General features: G+C 48.7%; 1 protein-coding gene across 1 annotated transcript in view; it reads left to right on the top strand.

The window, feature by feature from the left end:
- The first annotated feature begins 1,991 nt into the window (after positions 1–1,991).
- Wt1 (Wilms tumor 1) overlaps positions 1,992–23,920 on the top strand; it is a 45,857-nt gene continuing 23,928 nt past the window's right edge. Inside the window, exons 1-5 of the mRNA XM_005364021.3 lie at positions 1,992–2,617; positions 8,015–8,137; positions 8,542–8,644; positions 17,961–18,038; positions 18,993–19,043. Of these exons, the coding sequence (XP_005364078.1) occupies positions 2,179–2,617; positions 8,015–8,137; positions 8,542–8,644; positions 17,961–18,038; positions 18,993–19,043 (794 nt within the window). The 5' untranslated portion in view covers positions 1,992–2,178. The remainder of the gene's footprint in view (positions 2,618–8,014; positions 8,138–8,541; positions 8,645–17,960; positions 18,039–18,992; positions 19,044–23,920) is intronic.

The raw sequence follows: 23,920 nt of genomic DNA on the forward strand, positions 1-23,920 counted from the left end.
GGAGGAGGAGGAGGAGGAGGAAGAAGAAGAAGAAGAAGAAGAAGAAGAAGAAGAAGAAGAAGAAGAAGAAGAAGAAGAAGAAGAGGGGAGCTTCTGATCTACCACAAATTAGTGAAAATTCCAAAGCAGCTTGGGCAGGGTTTACCACTGTGAAAGTGAAGGGGTAGCAACGGTTCCCTTGGGATCTTCTTTACCTATACAGATTGTGCAACCCCAAGAGGCGTGGGTCATTGCATACGGCAATACTTTCTGAGCCCACGGACACTCCGTGTTCCAAATCATAATTCCCGGCGATTTTGAATTTATGAATCTATGCGAATTAAAACCAACGTGCAGCAATTGGAAAATACACTAAGACCATTGAAACGCTAGGTTTCTTCGTATTCGTGGTCAGTATCCTTGAGTTCTGCTTAGTAGGTTTTGTTGGAAAGTTTCGAGCCTCATCCCTATTCTGGGAGCCCTGGGAGCCCAAGTACAGCCGGCCGCTTCCCGCCCCTCGCCTGGCAGTCCCTGACCAAGCCATGCCGATGCCTCCAAACTCCCGGAGTCTGCCTGAAACCCACTTCACTCAGCGACCCGCGGGCTTCTCTTTGTTCACAGGTTGTCTCCCATCTCATAGATGCCACTATTTTAGAAGACCTAAAGCAATCCAAACTAACCCCCAAGCACCTGTTCTAAGGCACGGGAGTCCCAAACGGCTACAAGGTGGAGGGAAGGGTTGTTTCGGAGAAGCCGTTCTCTGGGAATTCTCCCAGTGGTGCGAACACTCCATAGCCACAGGCCAGGGGAGCATTCCCAACTGGTTTGTAGCCCCTGAGCAATCACCGCAGGTCGGTAATGGGTCCCTCAACACTAGAGGAAGCCTTGATTGGCCAAGGAGCTTTGGATCACATTCTCCCTGTTGGTTTCCTGTCCGTTCCCATTCCTTCACAACGTGGCCCCAGAGCGTTCGCACCAGAATCCGAGCTGGTTCTCGGCATTTCTGCAAGAACACCACCACAGAAAAACAAACAACAACAAAAACCAGCTGCAGTTTCCCCCAGTTGCTATAAGGTCTATCAGCTACTCCTTGCAGGAAAGGGCGGGTAAATGCCAAGTGCCTTCTACGCAGACTTTCGGCCGACCGCAACCGCCTTCCGGGTTCCAACCTCACCAAAGAATTAATTACCAGACAACTGAAACCGTCCTGTTTGTCACGACTGACGTCACACTTCACAATTACCAACCCGAACAATTTCACCTTGAATCTCAACCTTTGAACCCATAGGAACCGACCTCCTAAAGTGACCCCGAGGTTAGGCTCCAGGGTTCTGGACGTGGGCGGGCACAAGACTCAAAGTTGGTTTATCCTCCTCAGAACTCAGCAAAGATCTCTGGGTCCTCTGGTTCCCGCCCTCTTGGAGCCCACCTGCCCCTCCCTCCACCCCACCCTCTCTGAATTACAGCCCCGTCTCTACTCCCACCTCGAACCGACGCGTCGAGGGGGGACACACTGCTTACCTAGAACGCCTTGCCTTAAAGCGCCCACACTCGGGAAGGCCAGCTGGGAAGGCAAGGGGAGGTTTACTACACAGGCCAGCTGTGAGCACGTGGTGGGCTAGAGAGGAGGGTGTCTCTGAGATGAACGCTCCCTCGGGCCCGCCCCACACCCCCGCTACGAGTACCCCGGACAAGCAGCGTGCTGCGGGGCAGGCTAGGGCTGCTGTGTGAATGGAGCGGCCGAGCATCCTGGCTCCTCCTCCTTCCCCCGCTGCCGGCCCCTCTTATTTGAGCTTTGGGAAGCTGGGGGCAGCCAGGCAGCTGGGGTAAGGAGTTCAAGGCAGCGCCCACACCCAGGGGGCTCTCCGCAACAGGATCGCCTGCCTGCTCCCCCTTTTCCTTTCCCGCCCTACCTCCCACCCACTCATTCACCCACCCACCCAGAGCGAGGACGGCAGCCCTGGAACCCGGGCCCGCCGCCTCCTCGCCGCGATCCTGGACTTCCTCCTGTCGCAGGAGTCGGCTTCCACGTGTGTCCCGGAGCCGGCGTCTCAGCACACGCTCCTCCGCGAGCCCGGGTGTCTTCAGCAGCAGGAGCAGCCGGGGAATCGAGGCCCCCGCAGCACCTGGGCCAAGTCCAGTGGCCAAAGCCCGCAGAATCGTAGGAGCGGAGGGCCGTCCGGGTCCGAACCGCAGCTGATGGGTTCCGACGTGCGGGACCTGAACGCGCTCCTGCCCGCGGTGTCCTCTCTGGGCAGCGGCGGCGGCTGCGGGCTCCCTGTGAGCGGCGCTGCTCAGTGGGCGCCGGTGCTGGACTTCGCGCCTCCGGGTGCTTCGGCTTACGGGTCGCTGGGCGGTCCCGCGCCTCCGCCAGCTCCGCCGCCACCTCCGCCGCCACCCCACTCCTTCATCAAACAGGAGCCCAGCTGGGGCGGCGCCGAGCCGCACGAGGAGCAATGCCTGAGCGCCTTCACTTTGCACTTCTCTGGCCAGTTCACCGGTACAGCCGGGGCCTGTCGCTACGGACCCTTCGGTCCTCCTCCGCCCAGCCAGGCGTCCTCCGGCCAGGCCAGGATGTTCCCAAATGCGCCCTACCTGCCCAGCTGCCTGGAGAGCCAGCCCACTATCCGCAACCAAGGTAAGGAGTCCAGACAGCCCGCCCTGCACCCACTGCCGCCGCTCGGAGTCCTAGTCCTCGGAGGCTTCTCTGCGCTGTTCCTTCCTGATCCCAACTGCCTTCCCAAGGAGTCAAAGTAATGGGTGCCTGGACAGGGGAGCGTGGACTCTGTGAAGTGCTAACACACACACACACACACACACACACACACACACACACACACACACACCACACCACACCCCCCCCCTGAACATGACTCCAGAGTCCGATAGTTCGCAGTACCCGGGAGGACATCTAGGGTCCCAGGGTTCCTGAAAGATTCCGGAATTCCACGGGAAGAGCTAAGAGGGGATTGGTTGTAGCGTGTGGATCTATATTGGGGAAATGTCTGGTGCCTCACTAAATTATCACCAGGCACCGGCCCTTTTAGACGTCTAGGGCAGACGGACTTAGAAGACACTGGAGTCAGATCAGCGCTTAGGGATCCCCTTGTGATGCCTCTGACAGGCCCAAATCCGAAGAACCTCCAGTTTTCTATATGCGCTGGCTCACTTTAGGCCCGCCAAAGGCAGAAGGGAGCTTTGGAATTAGGGTTTAACATTTGAGGGACCATGTCAGCACTGTAGGATTTTCTCCAGGCCACGCAAGCGGCAGGAATGGAAGAAAGCTTGGCTGGTCCGGCTCCAACCGATAAGGAACCAAATCCGTGGAGAGTCTAGGAAAAGGTGGTGGCCTTCTTCCTTTTGTGCTCCTCAGATGCTCCTAATCTCTCTCTCTCTCTCTCTCTCTCTCTCTCTCTCTCTCTCTCTCTCTCTCTCTCTCTCACACACACACACACACACACACACACACACAGGAAGGTTAGATTGGGGAAGGTTTGTAAGACTTGGGACACTGGAACAAGAGCAAGTGTATTGGTGATCTTGACCCAATGTACAAGGGACCTTGTTTGCAATACGTCCATTTTCTAACTCTCACAGGCTCACCCACACCTCTCCTTCGTTAGCACCCTGGAGGAGCCATGGTTGCTGAGCCACTGTACTTTTCGTTTGTTCTCATTTGATTTCTGTTGGGAATCTAATTTGGTTTGATAAAATGTTTTGGAAAACCATTTACTAACTCAAAGGCGGATGCTTTTCTCGAACAGCAATTCTGCTGTCCTTGGTCTGGGTGTTTCTGAAATGTGTGGGAAGGGGAAGGCAGGGCCGGCACTGCTTTCAGGAGGTGCGGGAGGGTTCTCTGGGCCTTCTGAACCCATCCTGCAGCACCTCAGCCACACGAAACTCTAGCGAAACCAAAACCACTGAAGAATGGGAGCTCCTGACTTCAAGGAGCCACCTGGAGCGGACTTAGGGGGTCCCTTCCTTCTAGATCTTTCATAAATGAAATTGATGTTTTGTACAAGTCAGTTGGAAGCACTCGGTGTCTTTGCAGAGGCTCTCAGACCCTCGCCATCACTTTCTAGAAGGCAGGTGTTACTGTTGGCACATCTCCAGGTCAGTTTGCTGATCACCTAAGAGGAGAGCTGACATGGGTTAGGCCGAAAGTTACACACCAAACACAAGGATGCCTGATCGGGCTCTAAATACAGAACACACAGCCCACCCAAAGCTCCCGGAGTCAGAAACTGTGCCACTGTCAGGCATTTGTACGACTTCAGTGAACATGCTTGCTTGGAGGGACTCACTGACCTATTCCTCTGGGGAGCAAATACTAATATGCCACCATCTTTTATAGTCCTTCTATTGCTGCTTTGAGTGTAGGGGTGGGGGCGTGCTTAGCATTCTGCACTGCAAGTCCATAGAAGCCCATAGTAGAAGGTGGGTGGGACTCAGAATTTAAAGCCCGAGAGCATTACCATTACTCTTGGGGGTGGGCGTCTAGATTCTTCTGGAGTAGACCCTTCTGGCTGCTACTTCAGAAAGGAATTAGGAGCTGAAGCCCAGGACCAGCAGGTGATGCCTCCCCACCACGCTCTGCCCTTCTCAAATGGACCAAGAAAAGGCTGCTGGTGGGGATGTCTTCAGGGAAGGGTCATAACCTGGAAGCAGGTTCCTGTCAGGAAACTCACCTTTTTCTCTTCTAGTTAAAGCAAGTGGGTTGTACAGGATCAGTCTATGGGCTCCCTCAGCTGCTAGGAGCTGAAGTGGGGGAAACTTCCCCATTCCTGCCCCAACTCCTGTGGTCAACTAGAGCAGACCCTTGAGGTCCGAGGTCCGAGATTCTTTGAATATTCATTACTTTCACTTTTGGAGTTCCTATGAATCATTTCAACAATGTGGTATTTAGTTTGGGGTTTTGATTAGGAGGTGCCAGCTGTCTCGGGAAATGTGAGAATGACATCAGCGAGCTTTGCTCAGACTCCAAGGGCTCCACTGCGGAGAAGAACTCATGCTGTCTCTATTTACCTGTGCACAAACCCTGGAGCCCAACTATGGCGCTCATTCATCCCTTCCTCAATTTCATAAGGACCCCCCCCCCATTTCTTATAAAGCCGTTGTCCTAATCGTCTAAACAATTGAGCAAACACCAAAACCTTACTTGGTGTAGATTGACTATGGACAGCTAACGGCTACAGACACCTTTACAAGAAGTGCATAGCCTGGGAGCGAAGGAAGGAGCCTTTTAGAACTTTACGACGAAATCCAGGCAGATTAGACTCAAGAGGCCTCTTAGGTCTTGGCAGAGCTAGGACTTGAACCCACATTTTTTTCTCTCCTGTTTTCTCCCAGAAATTTTGGCTCGTGGTTGAAATGGATTTTCTCTGCCCAGTTGAATAGGCCCTGACAAATTATGAGCGTGAGATGGTTGGAAAGTCTGTCAGGACCGAGGATTGAGGACAAGGATTTTCCTAGTCTGGACCCAATGGGTCTTGTCAGTCAGTTTCTGACCCCTACCCAGCCCCCGGCCCGCTAGTGCTCACTTCAGGGTGATCCTAGGACCAGGGGATCACTGCCCTTCCGAAGCTCATCGGACCAGCTGCGATGGGGCCAAAAGCGCCCCCCTCCGGTCACATCAAAGACAGTAGTTGGGTGGGAGTGAGGACTTCATCTATCCCGTGGCAGCTTCGTTCCCCCCCCCCCCAACACCTTCTAGGCTTATCCCGCTGTAGAATCTCCCCCTGATCTTCTCAGGGCCAGGCTGTTCCGGGCTCCTCCGCAGTAGAGGCAGGGGAGGAGAGCTCAGAGCGCTACTCTTCTTCCCGCGACGTCAAGGTTGCTCTCCCCTCCCTGGTCCAGACCAAACGTGGGAAAGTGGATACCTTGGCTTCGAGGGCCTCTCCCTCCAAGGCTTGGACAAGAACCCTTTGAATACTCTTGATACTTCTCAGAGTCAGCAGTCTCTCCCCCTGCCCCCACTCCCGCCCTCTTCGAGCTGGCCTCAGCTCAGTCCGGGTACAGAGGGTTCCTAATCCTAACCCGGTTCCGATAAGCTTCTAATTGAAAGAGCTCTCCCTCCGACTGTCTCACCGCTTTCACCGCTGCCCCTCCCAGGAGCCCCGGGGGAGGGGCTCAAGGTTGCTGCGGCCGAGGTCTGCGGGTCTCATCTCCGGCTAGGCGGGTAGGGAGCCTTGCCGGACGCCCGCAGTCTCAAGTCGGAGTTCGGGAGCCTGAGCCGAGATCCCCAGCGTGGGAGCTGCAGCCTGGCCCCAGCTGCTCTCGCTACCCCGGTTGAGCCTCGGGTCTCAGATTGTGCGTGACTTAGGTCTTTGGCTGCTCCGTTCAGAAATGGAGAAGGGTTCGTTTAGAGAACTTTCTTTATTGTTACCCCCTCCCTCGCCCTTTTTTGTTTTGTTTTGTTTTTGTTTTTGTTTAAGCCCTTTTTTCACAGACTCCTCATTTCTCTAGGAAAACTCGGGTGGGTGCCTAGACCCGTATTTCGTTTGTAAGCTTTAGGCCTCAAGTGGGGCCAGGCCTTTTCTTTCGAAAGGAAGTCTCTGGAAGGCCAAATGTACTTATTGATCCACGCCCAGGAGCTCTTAGGGTTGGGGATTATCTTTCTTCACTTCACGGGAAGAAAAATGAAGCACTCTGGGCTCACCCAGGTTGAGAAGCAGGCTGATTCCTCATTCGCTAACCAGAACTCTGGGGCACTCAAGACTTCCTTCCCAGGCCGTGTAACTAACAATTCCCATGGTGCCTCATTCCCTTCACTGTGAAACACCTCAACCTGGACCGTGTTTATTTACTGCTCTGGTGTGATCCCGATAGAAGCTCGGGTTTTCCTTTGGGTAGTGTGTCCTTTTTGTAATTTGAAGTTGGAGGTAACCGGCATCTTGTCTTTGTACTGAGTGAATTATCTCGGCGACCTCTTATAGAAGAGCCTTGGTCAACCGTGCAAGAGCGGGAACTTGGTTTTACCTTAATCCTAAGAGCTTTCGGGTTTTAGAGACTGCGCAGTAGGGAGCCAGTTTCAGTCTGTTCTGCCAATCCGGGCTCCCTCTACCAAGCTTCACCACAGGAGGGGGAGGCCCCACCCACGTAAAGTCCCTGGGAGGATTCTTAGGATGCCCCCTCTTGCACTAACTTGAGCTTTGACAAACACAGGTGGAATATGTGTTTATTATAGAAATCTAGTAACAATATCACACAAGATTAAGATTTCCAAAAATCCATACGTATTGCTTTTCATCCCTTTGAGTGATAGGAAAGAGCACCAGCCTCTGTTTCTCAGAAGGGAAACTGAGGCAAGCAACGGAGCTACTGCTACCCAGGGACAGGTAAGGGGAATTAAAAGAAGTCGGTTCTCCAGTCTGGTCTGTGGGGCAAGAAGGTTAGTCTGTACTGCAGTGGGGCCTCAGGTGGGCGTGGGAGGGGGGGGAAAGGACTGGAGAGATCCTTTCTTTCCACTGCTACAAGCTTTCCTAAAGGCTTTGGGTGTCTCGGTGTCAGGCTGTGTTTCCCGGAGAGGTAACGTGCCCTGGTAATTACTCTCCGCGTTTAAAGCGCAGACCGTTGAACTGCCTCCGAGTAATTAATGAAAGTTGGTGCTGGGGTTCTGATTTACAGCCCTGAGTCAAAGCGGGGTCAGCGCAGGAAACTCCGTCCTCTGAGCCGAAGTCGCCCCTGCGCTAGCGACGCGGCGGCGGCGGCGTTGTTTGTTTTTCAGAAAGACAACTTCTCCGCCAGGCGGGCGACGGTTTTTGCACCTAACTTGCTGGAGGCTCTATTCATTGCTGGATAGAGCCTAATTGAGGCACAGAAGAATTGGGGAGCTTGGGATTTTATTTGGGAAAAGGGGGCGGATAAGGTTACACCACAGAGTTTGGTCCCTGCTTCAAGCCTGAACTCCTAGACGGAGGGGTGGAAAACATTTTCTGCGAATTCTGGAATCAGGTACCCTCTGCCAAAGTCGTACCAATGCTCCTGCCTTTTCAGGAGCCTGACTGTCTCTGTGTTTCTTTCTGCGGGTTCTCAGGATACAGCACAGTCACTTTCGACGGGGCGCCCAGCTATGGCCACACGCCCTCGCACCACGCGGCGCAGTTTCCCAACCATTCCTTCAAACACGAGGACCCCATGAGCCAGCAGGGCTCTCTGGGTAAGTGGATGGGAAAGATGCGGGTCTTTACCCGCCGCCTTCATTCTTTCACCCCTTCCCACCGGATTCCTAAGCCTTAGCAAACTGGGGAAGGGAACAGAGGATAGCTAAAGGGGTCCTGGAAATAATAGCTGGCTTTACTCTATTTAAAAGATGGAAGTTACGGCAAAGTGCCACTCAAACAAGGCAACCAATGCCAGACAGTGACTGCAACGCAACCTAAAGTGAGAAATTTTTCGTCCCCTCATCTGAGAGCTGCCTCACCGCTGTCCCAGGGCTGGCTCCAGGCCCCTCGTTGTCCGAAGTTCAGCACGCTCCCCCCCACCCCCACCCCCGCACTATAACTCCTGCCGGTGCCTCACGCTCTCGAGTCCTGCTCACTGCTGTCCTTGGCTCTCTGGCAGGCGAGCAGCAATATTCGGTGCCGCCCCCGGTGTATGGCTGCCACACCCCTTCGGACAGCTGCACAGGCAGCCAGGCCCTGCTGCTGAGGACGCCCTACAGCAGGTAAGAAGGTGCCGAGCACCACGATTGTGTCTTGTGGTGACCCTGGAGGTCCAGTGAGCGCGCGGTGAGGAAATGCTAGACCCTGACCATCGCTGACTGCGGGAGGGTCTTGGAGGCGAAGAAGGCCTGTACCCGACCCAGACCCTCAAAGCAGGTGCTTTGGATATAAATTTGCTTTACACATAAATGAAGAACTTCATGTTTGGAGATAAAAAAGGAAGCTGCGGCCTTCTCGGGTTATTTCTTTTCTTTGATTCTTCGAGACAGAATTGTTCCTGTATTCCTGGCTGTCCTGGTATTCTCTCTGTAGACCAGGCTGGTTTCGAACTCAGGGATCCGCCCGTCTCTCTCTCCCGAGTTCTGAGATTTAAAGGCGATGGTCACCATGTCCGGTCACGATTTATTTCTTAATAATCTTTTTTTGGGAGCACTTTAACTTCTCCAGGACCAAAAATTGGAGACCAAGTTCTTTCCCACTGCATCCTTTTGTTTAAAGCCTTCGGCGCCAACTGGCCACAGGGGCCAGTGGGCCTAATGTGGGCCACATCCTCCTCTAACCCTTCCCCTCTAGTGTTTTGGCCTGTGCCAGGGTTCTGTGGACGTAGTTTGGGGCAGCCTTGTGTGAGCTCTGGGGCGAGACCCTTTGAGAAGGTGATCAGGAGACATCTGCACACACACACACACACACACACACACACACACACACACACTTTTTCCCTCAACAAAGCTCTGCTTCCTCCCCCTTCTCTGGTCTCTAAGTTCCACTCTCCACCGTTTCTCCCCCAAATTTATTCTTCAACTTTGGGTGAACTTGGCCGGCATCCCGCGTCTCAGATAGGGTTGCTTAGTAACTGCGAAGCACACACACCGGTCCGCTAGAAGGTGGCTTTGCGCCGGTCTTGACTGCAGAGGATTGGGTGCGCATTACCTCACCGCTCCATCCTCCTCCCCCCCTCGTACTGCAGGGATCCTGACACCGACTGCCCCAAACCCTTCCCCATCCTCCCGCCACTCGGCTCCGGGAGGCTGACGTCAAGGGAAGGAGGCAGTGAGGTAATGAAGGAAGGAAAAGCTTCTGTCTTGGGAGATTGGGTGGGGGAATGGACACGCCTGGGGACCTCCAGTCCCTCAGGTGGAGGAGGGGCTCGTCCTTGCTCTAGACCCCAGAGCCTGCAGTGCAGAGGAGCATCCTAGGGTGTCAGGTACATTACGAAATTAAGTCTGGGGCTGGTCTGAATCTCCCATCCGGGTACCGAGGCACAACACCTGGGCCCTTCTTCTTTTGCCGGCTGGAGTGCTCAGATTTTGGAAACTTTTCTATTTGGGTGAAAATCCCATCATTTCTAAACGGATCTTGGATTCCACATCATCTTCTTGAGGCAAGAGGGAGAGAAATGTATGCCCAAGGTGTAGAGAGGAACACAATGCCTTTTCTCTCTCCCTAGCTAGAATGGGGTCCTGAACTGGTCAGCCTGCTATGGGGAGGCCACAGTCCCAGTGGGACCAAATCACCAGTACTCAAGATTTGCTAGTACTCCCTGCTGGAAGGCTCTTCCATTATGGGGAGTGGTGGCAACAAGCCACAGACATCCTTCCTGTCTAATGCTAGAGTGTCATTGCTGTTGTTCCTGGACTGGTTCCCGGCTGAGTGAAGACCTTGGTCCCCTCCCTCAGCCAGGAAAAAGGGCTTGGTGTAGGGGTCGGAGTAGGCATTGTTGAGATGAGGCCTGTACCTTCTTGGGGGCTGGAGGCTGGCAAGATGTAGCGTTCTTGCTCTCTCCTCTCTCTCTCTCTCTCTCTCTCTCTCTCTCTCTCTCTCTCTCTCTCTCTCTCTGCATTACTGCGGAAGACACATCCTTCCGTCCTCTTTCTGCCAAACGTCGGTTCATACTGGGGAACTCTAGGAAGAGGGTATGTCAGAAAGTGATCACAGTCTATGATTTAGTATCATTTTTCTAAACGAAGTTTACATTTTTGTTATTGATTTTTGGCTTGGGGGATGAATCTGTGGTTACTATCAAGAAGGGAAAAGTCATTCTGATTGTTACAGTTTTTGTTGCTGGGGCCTCTTGCATGCCAAGCGTCTACTCTACCACTGAACTATATCACCCTATTTTATATACAAAACATATTTTCTAACCCAGCTTCTGACTGGCCATTGTTGAAAGTAATTTTTGTCAGATTCACCTTGCATAAATATTTGCTTGTTCCTTTATTCTTTCTGTGGCACTCTAAGACATTCTATGACATTTCTATCGAGTTTTGACACCGATCTCATAAAACACTATTTTCCCCTAGTACAGAAATGTCCTAAGTAGAAGCATAGCAAGAACAATTGCGACCCTTGTAGGAAAAGCGCTTCCTCCCTTGAGGCAGTCATGGAAGTCTTAGGAGCTCCTAGCACCACTGGTTCACAGTGCTGATAATCTCTTTTCCAAAATCACACCCTTTTCCCACAGGAGTGACGAGTAGGCAAGCATACGGAGCTGGCACACTTCTATTTCTAAAAACACTTGGAGGGTGTTTAAACACTTGTGTGAATATAACATCTGGATGGTGTTTAAACACTTGCATTTAAGTAGCACAGAAAATGGGATCAAACTTTAATTGCTAAATGGTTTAACTTCTGAATTTTAGTTTATAGTGTGCTGGGGCTGCTTTCTGTTCCCTGGCTTGGTTGGTACCTTTTCCCTCGTAAGATTCGGAACTGGGAAAGAAAGGGTTGCTTTTGTTTTGTCTGCCTCAAAATGTCAGCCCTTTGTCCCCTGTGCCATTCCCTTCTCTCTCCAATAGCATCTTCAGCTCACCCATTCATCTTACTGCTTATGAAGTAGATACTATAATTTCCACTTTACTGCCAAGGAGATAAGTTTAGAGGCTTGAGACATCTTGATGAGGATCACACAGTAAGTGAGATTCCAAAGCCCATTGGTATTCTGAGAGTGAGTGCTTCTGGACCACTTGCTCGGGTTATGCCCCTTTCTATGCCAGGATCTTTTATTGATAGACAGTAAGTGCAAACGCTTGCATAGACCGATTTCGTGTTAAGTGTCACTGTAAAGCACCTCATGGGTATTGACTTCTTTAATCCACACCACTGGTCTTTGAGGTGGGCACTGGGTTATCGCCTCCATTTTACAAAGGAAGAAACTGAGACTCTGAGAAGTGATAATTTTTTTTTCCAGTCGTACATAGTAAGAGATATAATTTGAGTTTGAATTTAGGTAGTGTGGATATAATCCATTCTTCTCTCTGCATCCTGCTCCCTCTCACATGGCTAAGTGTCACTCTTTGAAGATGGCATGTGCCATCTATCTTGCTGGAGGACGGACTTTATCTCCCATAGTGATGGAAGCCCCTCTTACTCACAGCAACCATAAAAAGTATCACGGGCAGTGTTTTCCCTGGTGGGGGTGTTGTTAAAAGCAGCCTTCTCCAGACTCCTTCAGCGTCATCTTTACCATTGGGCATATAACACACACACACACACACACACACACACACACACACACACACACACACACCCCATATAGATGAAACTCAGTACAGTAGAAGCCTCCTAGAGACTGCAAGAGCATACATAAATCTCTCTTCTCATCTGTGCTGCTCCAGGAGGATTGCTTCTGGTACCCCACTGGTTTGTGCTTGCCCAGAAGCAAGGTTTCAGGGAAAAGTGTATTACCTGATGTCCCAGTGTGAGGAGTAATGAAGTCCAACCCCATGCAGCAGGAGCCACTGCAATTTCTACACAGACAAGGCAGCTATCCGGGCACTCTTCCCAAGCCTGGGTGTTTTATTCATCCTTTTGTTTTTTCTATTAGCCTTATATGCCTTCCTTTTAAACACTGTATTTATTTGTTTTCTGTATGCGGCATTTTGTCTGCATGTATTTCTCTGCACCAATTACATCAGTGACCACAAGAGAGTGTTAGAAACCCTGGGACTAGAATTATAGGTGGTTGTGAGCTTCCATGTGGGTGGTAGGACTTGAACTCTGGTCTTCTGGAAGAGCAGTCAGTGTTCTTAACTGCTGAGCCATCTCTCCAGCCTGTAGCTCTACTTGGATTTCTTTATCCGTGCTGTAGGCTTAAGTGAGATGATTCCCTTTTGTGCTATGTTTGCTCTTTAGCAGGTAGCACTCCAGTCCTAAAAAACTTATGCTTCCGATATTTTAATAAAATGTTGGTTATTCCCAAATACTGATGTGTCCCATAGAGACCACGACCCATTAATTTCACAGACGATCAACCACCTTAGCCGTCATAGAGTTCCTGTGGAATTTTGGAAACTGTGGGTCAAGGGATGTCTATAACTTGCCATGTGGATTTGGCTTCAATTAAGACATAAATCAGGTGACAGCTGTCCTCAAAATAAAATTACCCTTAATTTTGGCCGTCTTCACTTGTGAAACCATGGACATCATACAGTATATTTTAATATTCATTTCCCACAGAAGCTAAAGTGGAAGGTCTGAAGTGGTTTCCAGGGTGGTGGGCCACGTTATCAGAGCCACGGGCTTGAATTGAACCCGTCTCCAGGGAGGGGGGGAAATCTAGTTCCAAATATTCCTGTAACCTGTGTGCCGAGCAAGTGTTTATTATTAGAAATTGAATCCCTAGCGGGTTTTCCTTCGGATAACTGGTGAGCTTGAGAGCAATACAATACCAAGAGAGAGAGCACGAAATAATTATTCACTGGAGCCTGCTGGGCAGAAAGTTCAGGGCAGTCAGCCTCCATGGCGCCTTTGTGGAGGGAGGAGCCATGCTGGAGAAAGGCTCTGTGGAAGGCTGAGTGTAGCCTTTCCATATGCACCTTGCTTAGGGGTAGAGGCAAGGCCACAGAGACCTCTCCCTTGGTGCAGGACTGGGTCCCCATAGCAGGGACACTTTACCACCCATGCTGGGTATCTCCACTTTTCAAAACCTGTTTGTCTGTCTTTTAATCCTACGGGGAAGCTTTACCTGTCCTGAGATTCTCTTTTTCCAGCCCCAGAGGCCCGAGGAACTGTGATCTCAGACAGGGCAGTTAGAGGGTTCCGTCAGGACTCTCTCTTCCTTCTTCTGTTGAATAGTAAACACACTTAAAGATGACAACGTGCTTGAGTTCACTGCATTTGACAGTGGAGGAGTTCTGGTCCAGATAATAGCAGAGGTTTTTTTTTTTTTTCCTTCCTTTCTTTTGTGTAGAGGTCAAGAACACCGTAATTCTGTAATCCAGGCCAAAATAAACTATACGATCTACTACTGATTTCCTTTCAAGTTCCCCCTTTTGCTAGGACTGACTTCCTTTTATTTTACTCCAACACGCATCAATCCCAACTATAGAAGTTTCTTTCCTTTCTCCCTTGCTTCTGACTTCAAACATTTTTTTTAACATAGGAAACAAGTGACTTAAAAAAAAGCTACTTAAAAAATATGAAGGCTATCATGACATTGGGACTATATTTTGGCAGCCTGTAGCCAAAGGTCCACTTCCGACCAGGCAGAGCTGAACGGTTGGAGCTGAAATGTCTACGTGACCACTGGGGCTGCCTTGAGCCAAACCACATGCTTATCTGATTCCTTCTGGGGATGAGGTGGTAGACACTGACCATGGCCCTTTAATAAGTAACCGCTCCATCTGCCAGAGCTCAGTAGTCCCCGAAGGATGCTGCCTCTTTCCCCAGGCTTCCATGATGAGAGCTGGGTATTGACCAATTGCCCGGAGATCAGAATTTGACTATGGTGGGAGCCAGTATTTTTAGCTTGAGTTGACATTCTGCTCTCTGCAGCAGCAGTTACCGTCATTGCCTCCACTGGCTCTGGGGGAAAAGCGGGGCCATGCTGCCAACCCCCTGAGTCACTGTGGACCCCAAGACAGCAGAAGGCAGGGTACGGTTAAGGAAGCCTACGAATAGCTTGGAGGTTTTCTGCAAACCCTTCCCCCCATTCCGTCTCCCCACCCACTTCAGAAGCTTCATGGCTGAGATATGGAACACAAAGTGTGGGGAGGTCAGTCACTGGGCAGAGAGGATGCACTATCCTTGGCGGGGAGCAGAGGATACAACAGGCATCTTGCATCACTGCAGCTCCATGAGCTGCTGGTCCTGTCTTCCTTTGGATAAACAACTCTTTCGTTCTTTCTCCTCCAGATTCTTCTCTGTACTGTTATATAAACGATAGCCTAGACATAGGTTCAGATGTTGAATCATGCCCAGGAGCCTCTAAAGGAGCTGGGAGGAGGGTCATCAGGCATCCTAGTGGCAGGGACCCCTCCGAGTGCCGGTCCTTGTCTGAAAATGGGGATACTTCCTGAAGTTGTTGGGACTGATACCGAGTTGTTGCAGACTGATATCTGCAAACGTGCCAGATAAAATCTGATGGGTTAGAAAACTGGATATTCTCCGTACCATCTTCAGAAAGTCATTAGGAACATCAATCTCTTTGAGTCTTACAATATCCCTATAAAACGAGACTAAGATGAATTTTCTCATTTGACAGGTATGAAATCTAAGGTACAGAGTGTTGAATGGCAATCTCCTCAGATTTTCCCACAGACTCAAAACATAATCCCATCCATTCCTGAGGGCCTTCATACAGGAAGATTGCAAAGAGAAAATATCTTTTTAAAATTAGTAGTATTATTTAGGATTTTTATTCTATTATTTTGAGAGTGTGAGATTATGTAAATAACAGTGAACTAGCCTCGGATGCCAAATGCTTCCAAAGGAGCAGAACATACCAGGTGCCACTCCTAAGTACCACTGTCAGCTAGAAACATAGTAGGGGTCACGGGAGTATTTGAAATACGCTAGTAACCACGTGAAAATAAGAAAAATAGAGCTACCAAAAACGTTGTACTTGACCCAGTAGAACCCAAACTTTACCTTAGTGAAGCTCTATTTCTGCTGTTCAAGAATCACACATGGCTAGTGGTTGCCATATTGGACAATGCAGTACAGTTTTGTTTTGTTTTTTAAAATTAAATATCCCATAGGAAGACACACATGTATGTCCTATATCTGAGAAAATTCTTTTTGGGGCCCCAAAAATGAATTTAAAAGTATTTGTCTTTGAGATCCTTTTGTACCGAGGCAATCAGGAATCAATAGGACGGTGCAATAAGTCTTAGAAAAATCTCTAAATATAAATTTAGAAATCTGAGATTCATTCATTCATCCTTGTGCATCAACTTCTTCATTCACCTTATTTTCCATCTTTCTTGAAAATTACAATATTCAGGCATCATGGCGCACGCCTTTAATCCCATCACTTGGGAGACAGAGGCAGGTGGATGTCTGTGAGGTCGAGGCCAGCCTGGTTTACAAAGTGAGTTCCAGGACAATAGGACTGTAACATAGAAAAACCTTGTCTCAAAAAACCATAATAATAATGTTAATAATAATAATAATAATAATAATAATAATAATAATAAATGATACTATCTCGAGTCTTCCATAAGAATCAAGTCATTCTGGAAAGACCCCACATCCCAATGGGGCCGGGGAAAGTTGTCAACTGAAGCTGAGTGATTTTAGTTGGCGAGCAATTTTTTAAAAATCAGTGACAAAAATATAGAGCTACCTGGGGAATACAATGCCCCTTGGCTGAGATTAATGGCAAGATTAATAAATGGATTGCTTGATGAAAAGGCACAGGAGAACAAAAACCAGCAGAGAGATTGTGGAGGAGGCCACTTATTAATGAACTGTCAGCCCAAAGAAAGTTCAAGAAACTCTGCTGCGGTAAATGCAGCAGGCTGGCACTTCTAATAAAAGTTGGGGTCTTTCAGGAATTAATTACATCAGCCTTACAGAAGGAATTCGTGGAATTGCGAAAGGCAATGGCACAGACCAGCACGGGCTGCCGCTGCGAACAGAACGGGGAAGCTCCAGAAGAAACTAATCTTTTCTTTCCTTCCCATTGATATGTAGGATACTGTGGTAGCATAATAGCCAGTCAGCCACAGGGATGAGTGATGGGGTCCAGATATACACTGACTAATGAAGATACACATACTTGGAGTTTGAAGTCACTGTATTTTTCATATGCAAAAATCTCCTCCTGGAAGCCGATTTCCTCTTCGGCCAGGGTACTGGCCTCAAGGAGTTCCGAATAACTTGCACAGGGATTATAGGAGAGTCAGATGGATGCTGCTGTTGTTTATGGAGCGAGGTTTAGAGCGAGGGACAACAGGATCCGGTGACTCAGAGCGGTGTGATTTCTGTCACCCCTCCACAAGTTCTCAGTTCTGTTGGCCCAGTAAGCCCTTTCTGAATTAAAAACTCTGCTTCTGTCCAATGAAGCAATAGAAAGGAATGTTGGGACAAGACAGGAGATTGTTCGGGATTTGTGATCTGGTATCACGCGTTAAGGATTGAATACTTATCTCTGTTCATTCTGCAGTGAAGGTAGGATGAAAATTTTCTTCTGTGATACGTTTAGACTGAAGGTTTCCAGGCAAACCATTAATCTCTTGAACCTCGGATTTCATTGTTAACCCTTTTGGTTCTGCCCTGAATGTCTTCCTAATAGGGCTTGGTCATCGGAGATTCCATTGATTTATGTGTTAGTGATGAGACACACAAGGACAGAGAACAGCTCTTGGTTGGTTTACCTGGAGGTCTGTTTTCCCCTTTGAGGTCTTAATGTAAATGACAGGCTGTTAAACATTTTTTTTTTTCTTAAAGCTTCACTTGACTTTCACTAGGATTATAAAATACATGCAGAATAATTCTTATCCCTGTGCTGAGATTATTGCCCTGTTTCTTTGGCTTGTCACACCCTTGGATATTAGCCCATCCATCACCCATCACCCTGCCCTTTCGGACCCTCATAATCCACATGATACTTATCCTTTTGATTAAACAAACGTAATGGCCTTTTCACGAATAATTAATCCGCTGTCACTTTGCTCTCAGCTTCAGGCTTTTAACTTTAATGTTGAGCTATCTAGGCTGTGTTACCTTCCAAAGCCTTACTCCCTCTAGCCGCTTCCCCTCCAAGGTTTAATACAGCTTGAGGAACTGAAGTTCACTATGCTAAGGTTTTTTTCCTATAAACTACTGACTTACTCTCATCCTCTCTCTCTCTGTTTCTCTCTGTCTCTGTCTGTCTGTCTGTCTGTCTGTCTGTCTGTCTGTCTCTCTCTTTCTCTCTGTGTGTGTGTGTGTAAGTGCAGAAATCAGTGAACTGAAATGAAACCATTTTAGACCCACAAGTCATCGTTTTGGAAAACATAGAGGCTTGAGCCGTGAAGTGAGAACTCCACTGTGTTTAGAGAAACACCTCTGCCCTGTGCATGTGGCCGTGGTTCTAACTATGGATCTTTTCCACAGTGACAATTTATACCAAATGACCTCCCAGCTTGAATGCATGACCTGGAATCAGATGAACCTGGGAGCCACCTTGAAGGGGTAAGGAATTTATCGCTGTTTAAATCATTTTTAGGGTATTATAGCTAATAAAGGAAGCAGAGACCTGGGCCTAGAAAAGCTGGTGTAGCTCACAGTAGCACTCAGAGGCTTTCCTCCCTTGCCCAGTTGGAGGGGTGTGTTTAACATTCCATTTTCAAAAGTGGAAGTGGGATGTTTTGGTCTGGAGCAAGGGAACAAGGAATATTGGGAACCCTTAGTGTGTCCTTTCTTTGTTGAATGTTTTAGAATTCTTCAAAGACTTGTGTCCATGAAACTTCTTTGAGTGTTTATGTTTTGCTGGCGCTATTACTGAAGCTCAACCACTGTGTTATCTTATCGAGAAGGGCTTTGCATGTGCAAAGTCTCCAAACTGTACTGGCGTGGTGTTGATTTGAACAATTGGAAGTTAGATGTGTCCACTCCTGGTTGCACTGACAGGTTTTGCCCACGCAAGCTGGACGAGCACTGTAGGGGGAGTGTTGCGGCCAGGCACGCATAGCACTTCTCTGCACCTAACACGGAAGCAAGCAAGGCAGGTGGGGCTGGTTTTCAACAGTCACAGAGCTCATGTGTGGTTTCAGACAAGTGAGATGTACCCGAGACATCAGGTGCCCTCCTAGCCCACTGCACCTTGGCTTCCTAACAGGACTGGACTCCAGGCACTGTCACCTGAGTTACAGATGAATTAATAAACCCCAGTGAGTCAAATAACTTCCCAAGACCCCATCCAGTTAGCGAGAGAAGTTAGATTCCATGCCCAGATCCGATTCCAAAGCTCAGGCTCTGTCTAGCCTTTCTGGGGCGCCTTTGATCCCACTAGTGGTACTGGGAGCATACTGCAGCACTCTTGGCCAGACCATTAGCTTCGAAGTTTCTTGTTGGATTCTGGGAGCCAGGGGCTTGCCAGAACCACGCATCCTCCATTCCCCACCCCTACCTCTTCTTCTCTTCTAGAATGGCTGCTGGGAGCTCCAGCTCAGTGAAATGGACAGAAGGGCAGAGCAAGTGAGTGGACAATGGCCTTGTTGACTGACATCGGGGGCGATGCAGGAGCTAGGCCTAACATGGGGGAGCCAGGGTAGCAGTTGGGAATAGGGACGATCTGTCCCCGCGCCAGCCCTCTCCTGGTTTATTGTAGACTTATCACAGACTGCGTGGCATCGACATCCGTGCAAGACAATTAAAAACTCCGTGCAGCAGGAACCCTGCTCACTTCCTTGTTTCGCAGAGCACTCTGTTTGTGGCATCAAATGTGTCATTGCATGCTGGTCAGGTCTTTCTCCCAGCCTTAGTTTATTTAACCTTGCTTTTCTCCATAACTTTACTTTTTTCCCCGGAAGAACTGACTCTACCCTGAGTCTACGGGCAGGTTTTGCAGAGACATTCGTTCCCACTCATTCTGTTCTTAAACTTCTCAATCCCAGCCCCAAAACCCTCAATCTGGGACATTTCCGGGACTATTTCTTTTGATTTTGTTTTCTCTGCTTAAACAGCGGGACCCACCTGTGTTTCCTTTCTTCCTATCTTGGTTCTGTCTTTATTGAATCTCTGCCAGCAATCAGAGGAGTCACTTTTTTGTCTTCTGAGGCCTCTCCCTGTCCTTCAATTTTTCTGCTATTTTATCTAACTTTCTACTTCTCTGTGGATCTGAAAAAAGCAAAACAAAAGCCTCTATACCTTTGAGACATTTCTCTCTCCGTTAACTTCTTTTCTTGGATTCCGTCCTTCACCATTCAGAATTTAGTAATTCTTGCCCGATGAAATGCCAGAGTGTGATTGTAAAGTAAGCAGTAAGTTTTAATTATGAAATATTCTTGTCAGGCAGTAGTGGCACATAGCCTTTAATCTCAGCACTCGGGAGGTAGAGGCAGGCAAATCTATGAGTTCGAGGCCAGCCTGGAATACAAAGTAAGTTTCATGACAGACAGGTCTGTGTAAAGAGATTCTGTCTCACTCCCACCCTAAATATTCTATTTGTATTTTATTTAATGGGTGTTTTGCCTGCATGGCTGCACACGACATGCTTGCAGTGCCCACACTGGCCAGAAGAGGGCATTAGATCTCTTGCAACTGGTGTTAGAAACGGTTGTGAGCTGCCACATGGGTGGTGGAAATTAACCTGTGCCCTCCGGAAGGAGGGCAAGCAGTGCTCTTAACTGCTGAGCCAACTTTGCAGCTTCTTTTTGCCCATTTTTTAAATTCCCCCATGTCCCTCGTGTGCCGCCTTCTGTCATTCTCCGCATTATTGCCTTGTGATAGGTTCTCTTCCCTGACGGGGAAAGTTCGCCCGTTTTGATCAGGCCAGCAGCCCAGCAAGCTCTCAGAACCTGCCTGCCTGTCTCTGGCTCCCAATGCTGGGATTATAGGAGCATGCTGACATGCCTGAGTTTTTGTGTTGAGAGCTCTGTCTTCATGCTTGCAGAGACCTGCTGTGTCATCTCCTGAGGCAAGAAATGCATTTTTAAAGTGGGTTCCTAGGACAAGACATTTCTGGGGAGTCCTTTCTGAGCATAAGTTCTCCATTTTGAAAACTTCTGTTTCCAGTGTCTTGTTCTGTCTACTTTGTGTTTGTTTGAAGACCTTTTCTTTGTGTATCCTCCACGGCTGCTGACTTCCTAAGGCTGCTGACAAACCTCAGCTACCCTGCTGGCCTCTGTTTTGTCTCTTCTGAAGAAAATAGCCTGCAGAATGGAGAAACACATCAACCTTGACTGTGGTCCAAGTTATTAGAACAAGGAGGAAGTTACTCTCTGGGGACTGGGTAGGGGGAATGGGAAATCCAACACAATAGAAACTCCAAAGGAGTGCTGAGCAGAATCAATGTCCCTTTGCTAGTCCAAGAAGTTCACGGACTGTTGGGAACACGCAGTGTTTGACCTGTGGATGCTGGAAAGGAAAAGCCCAGAAGACTCCCGAGCAGTGATGTATGGGGGAAACAAAGTTGTGTGTTTTGGTGGGGCCAAGGCTGTCAGAGCTGGAGAAAATCCCCATCAGACATGGCCTCATCCCTGAGAACCTCTGCCAAAAGAGATAGCGGAGGCTCTGGCTGGGAGCTCCAGCTAGCTCTGCTCTGCACCTTCCCTCGGCGGCGCCTGCGCGTGTAATACCTGTCCCGGAGATTTACTTCTTGGAAGCAGATAACCTGCTCTTAAGTAGCTCCTGGTGCTTCAGATGCCAAAGCAAAGGTGGGGAGCCGCGATTCCAGGAACACGAGCAGCTCTGTGAACAGAACGTTCTGGAGCTTGCTCTTCCAGCCCTGCACCCAAGCTGTTCGCCCCCCACCCCCACTTACAAATAGCCCTCTTTATGCTGCAGTAGCAGTACCCTCCCTCACGTCTGTGTTTCTGGGATGGAACTCGGTTCTCATGCATGCTGAGAAAGTTCTCTGCCACTGAGTGGCAGCTCAAATTCCGATCTTTGTTTTTGCCTCGCTTTGGACCTGGCTGAGGTCTGTTAGATCTACTCTCTGAGGAATGGGTTTCTGGAGTCCGAGACTGGAGACAGAGATTCAAAGTTTAGTGCGGTGTCCTTGTCCCTCTGGCTACAAGAGGACAGGAAGACTTGTTCTGCTTTCTTGTTCTTACCTCCCACCCCCTTTTCTCTTTGAGCATTTACCTGTTAGTGCATTTAATTTTCAAGTTCTTTAAGTAGTTGTGGAAACCAGAGCATTCAGGAAAAGGAGTAATAGGGGATGGCAACTCCCCCAATCCAGTAACCCAGAGGTTATTAATATTGTGTTGAACATGCTATCCTTTTTCTGTATACATTTACTCCTGTGCCATTATCCTTTTTAAAGAAATGGTTGATTCCAGCTATTGAGTCCAGTAAATGCATATTGACAAACCATCTCAAAACTGGAGTTTTAAACCTCATGGGGGTGTTGATTATTGGGAAATAGTCCCTTCAAATTATCTCTAATTTAAAAAATATCTTTTGGCAAGCAGCCTACTGTGTTTCTAACTGTTCGGTTTTAAGGTAACAATATGGTCATCTCGTAAACATGAGGGGGATATGACAGGTATGTTTAGATCAAGGTAAGCAAGGAAAGATGGGAAAGGGAGGTGGTACCTGGGGGCCAAGCTGGAAATGAGGATCATGGCGGTTTCCACACTCGAAGACGAAGTGAAGTTAATGAGAACTCCGATGGGTGGGGCTGGGAGAATGAGCTATGTATTACAGGGAGAGAGGGTTCACCAGACGAGGGAAGGGTATGTCATGACCTAAGGCATATTTCAGATCCAGTTCCTCCTGGCCTTTCTGAGACCCCCCTACACACCATTTATCCTTCTCACTGTCGTCTGCCCAAGACAAGATAATAATCTCCAGCTAGGAAAATCAAATACTGATGTAGAGTGTGCACTGTTAAAAAGCTGTCCAGAGGGTTCTCAGAAACGAGGGGCTACTGCATATTTTACAGTAGGTGTTTGTCTACGCAAAACAACGTGTTTATTTGCCTTAGCTTTCTTCCCAATGCCTCCTTTTTGAAGAAAAGCCACAGGTGCAGTGCTCTGTGGTGAGATTTTGTTTGTGCTGTGACAAAGCTTGCCTGAGGATCAGAGTGTGGAGCTAGCCACACTAGCTAGCCATAGAGGCCAGGCAGTGGTGGCACACACTTTTAATCCCAGCATTTGGGAGACAGAGGCAGATGGATCTCTGTGAGTTCAAGACTACTCTGGGCCACACACCATTGATCTAGTCTAAAAAAGAAACAGAGCCAAACAAGCCGTGGCAACTCACACCTTTAATCCCAGCACTTGGGAGTCACACACCTTTAATCCCAGTGCTAGGGAGGTGGAGACAGGAAGGGCTGTGGCAGGGTGGAGAGAGGAATAAGAGGCAGGAGGAGATAGGAACTCAAGGCATTTAGTCTGAGCACTAGTAGAGACAGGATACCTTTTTGGTCTAAGGATTTCATAGAGGTAAGAACTTTAGTGGCTGGTTGCTTTACTTCTCTGATCTTTCAGCGTTCACCTCCTAATGTCTGACTCCGGAGTTTTATTGTTAAGATTAATCAGCCTCACGCTACAGTGCCGCATAAAGCAAGGATGCTTTCTTTTATCTACAATGAAATCAGTTTCCTCCCCTTGATTAGGAAATAACACATTTCTCATTAAAATAATTCATATGGTTCTAAAACATTATAAAGAAATCACCTGTCATCTCACCACCTTGATCATTTTTAAAAGCATCTATTTATTGGGTGTGTATCTGCAGAAAGAAAGTGCTGGAATCATTTCTGTATTAGCGGTAGTTATCCCTGGATGGATTGGAGCAGCTGGGGAAAGTGGTGTAGTTCATGGGTGGTGTGCTTGTCTAGATGACCGAGAGCTAAGGGGAGGAGATAGTACACTCACGGGAGTCAGGCCATAGAGACAACTTCTTCAGGCAGGTCTACACAAAGGGAACAAAGACATAAAGACAAGGGCTCTTGTTGATCGGGGAAGCAGGTCAGGAGAGGGTGGTTTTCTTTCTTAAAAAACAAACAAACTTGTTTTGCTGGGCAGTGGTGGCGCACACCTTTAATGCCAGCACTTGGGAGGCAGAGGTGGGTGAATCTCTGTGAGTTTGAGGTCAGTCTGATCTACAAGAGCTAGTTCCAGGACAGCTAGGGCTGTTACACAGAGAAACCCTGTCTCGAAAAACAAATCAAAACAAAACAACAACAATGACAACAAACTTGTTTTAATTTATAGATAAAAGCAAGCATAGTGCATTTGTTTGCTGATGGGAATGATCAATAAGATCAAATGGTGTAAGATGGAATCTCAGAGTTGTTTTGATTTACATTTCTCTGATGGCTAAGAATGTTAAGCATTTTCTTAAGGGGTTTTCAGGCATTTTAGATTCTTCTGTTGAGAGTTCTCTGTTTAGGTCTGTACTCT

This window comes from Microtus ochrogaster (assembly GCF_000317375.1).
Source record: "Microtus ochrogaster isolate Prairie Vole_2 chromosome 14 unlocalized genomic scaffold, MicOch1.0 chr14_random_1, whole genome shotgun sequence".
NCBI lineage: Eukaryota > Metazoa > Chordata > Mammalia > Rodentia > Cricetidae > Microtus > Microtus ochrogaster.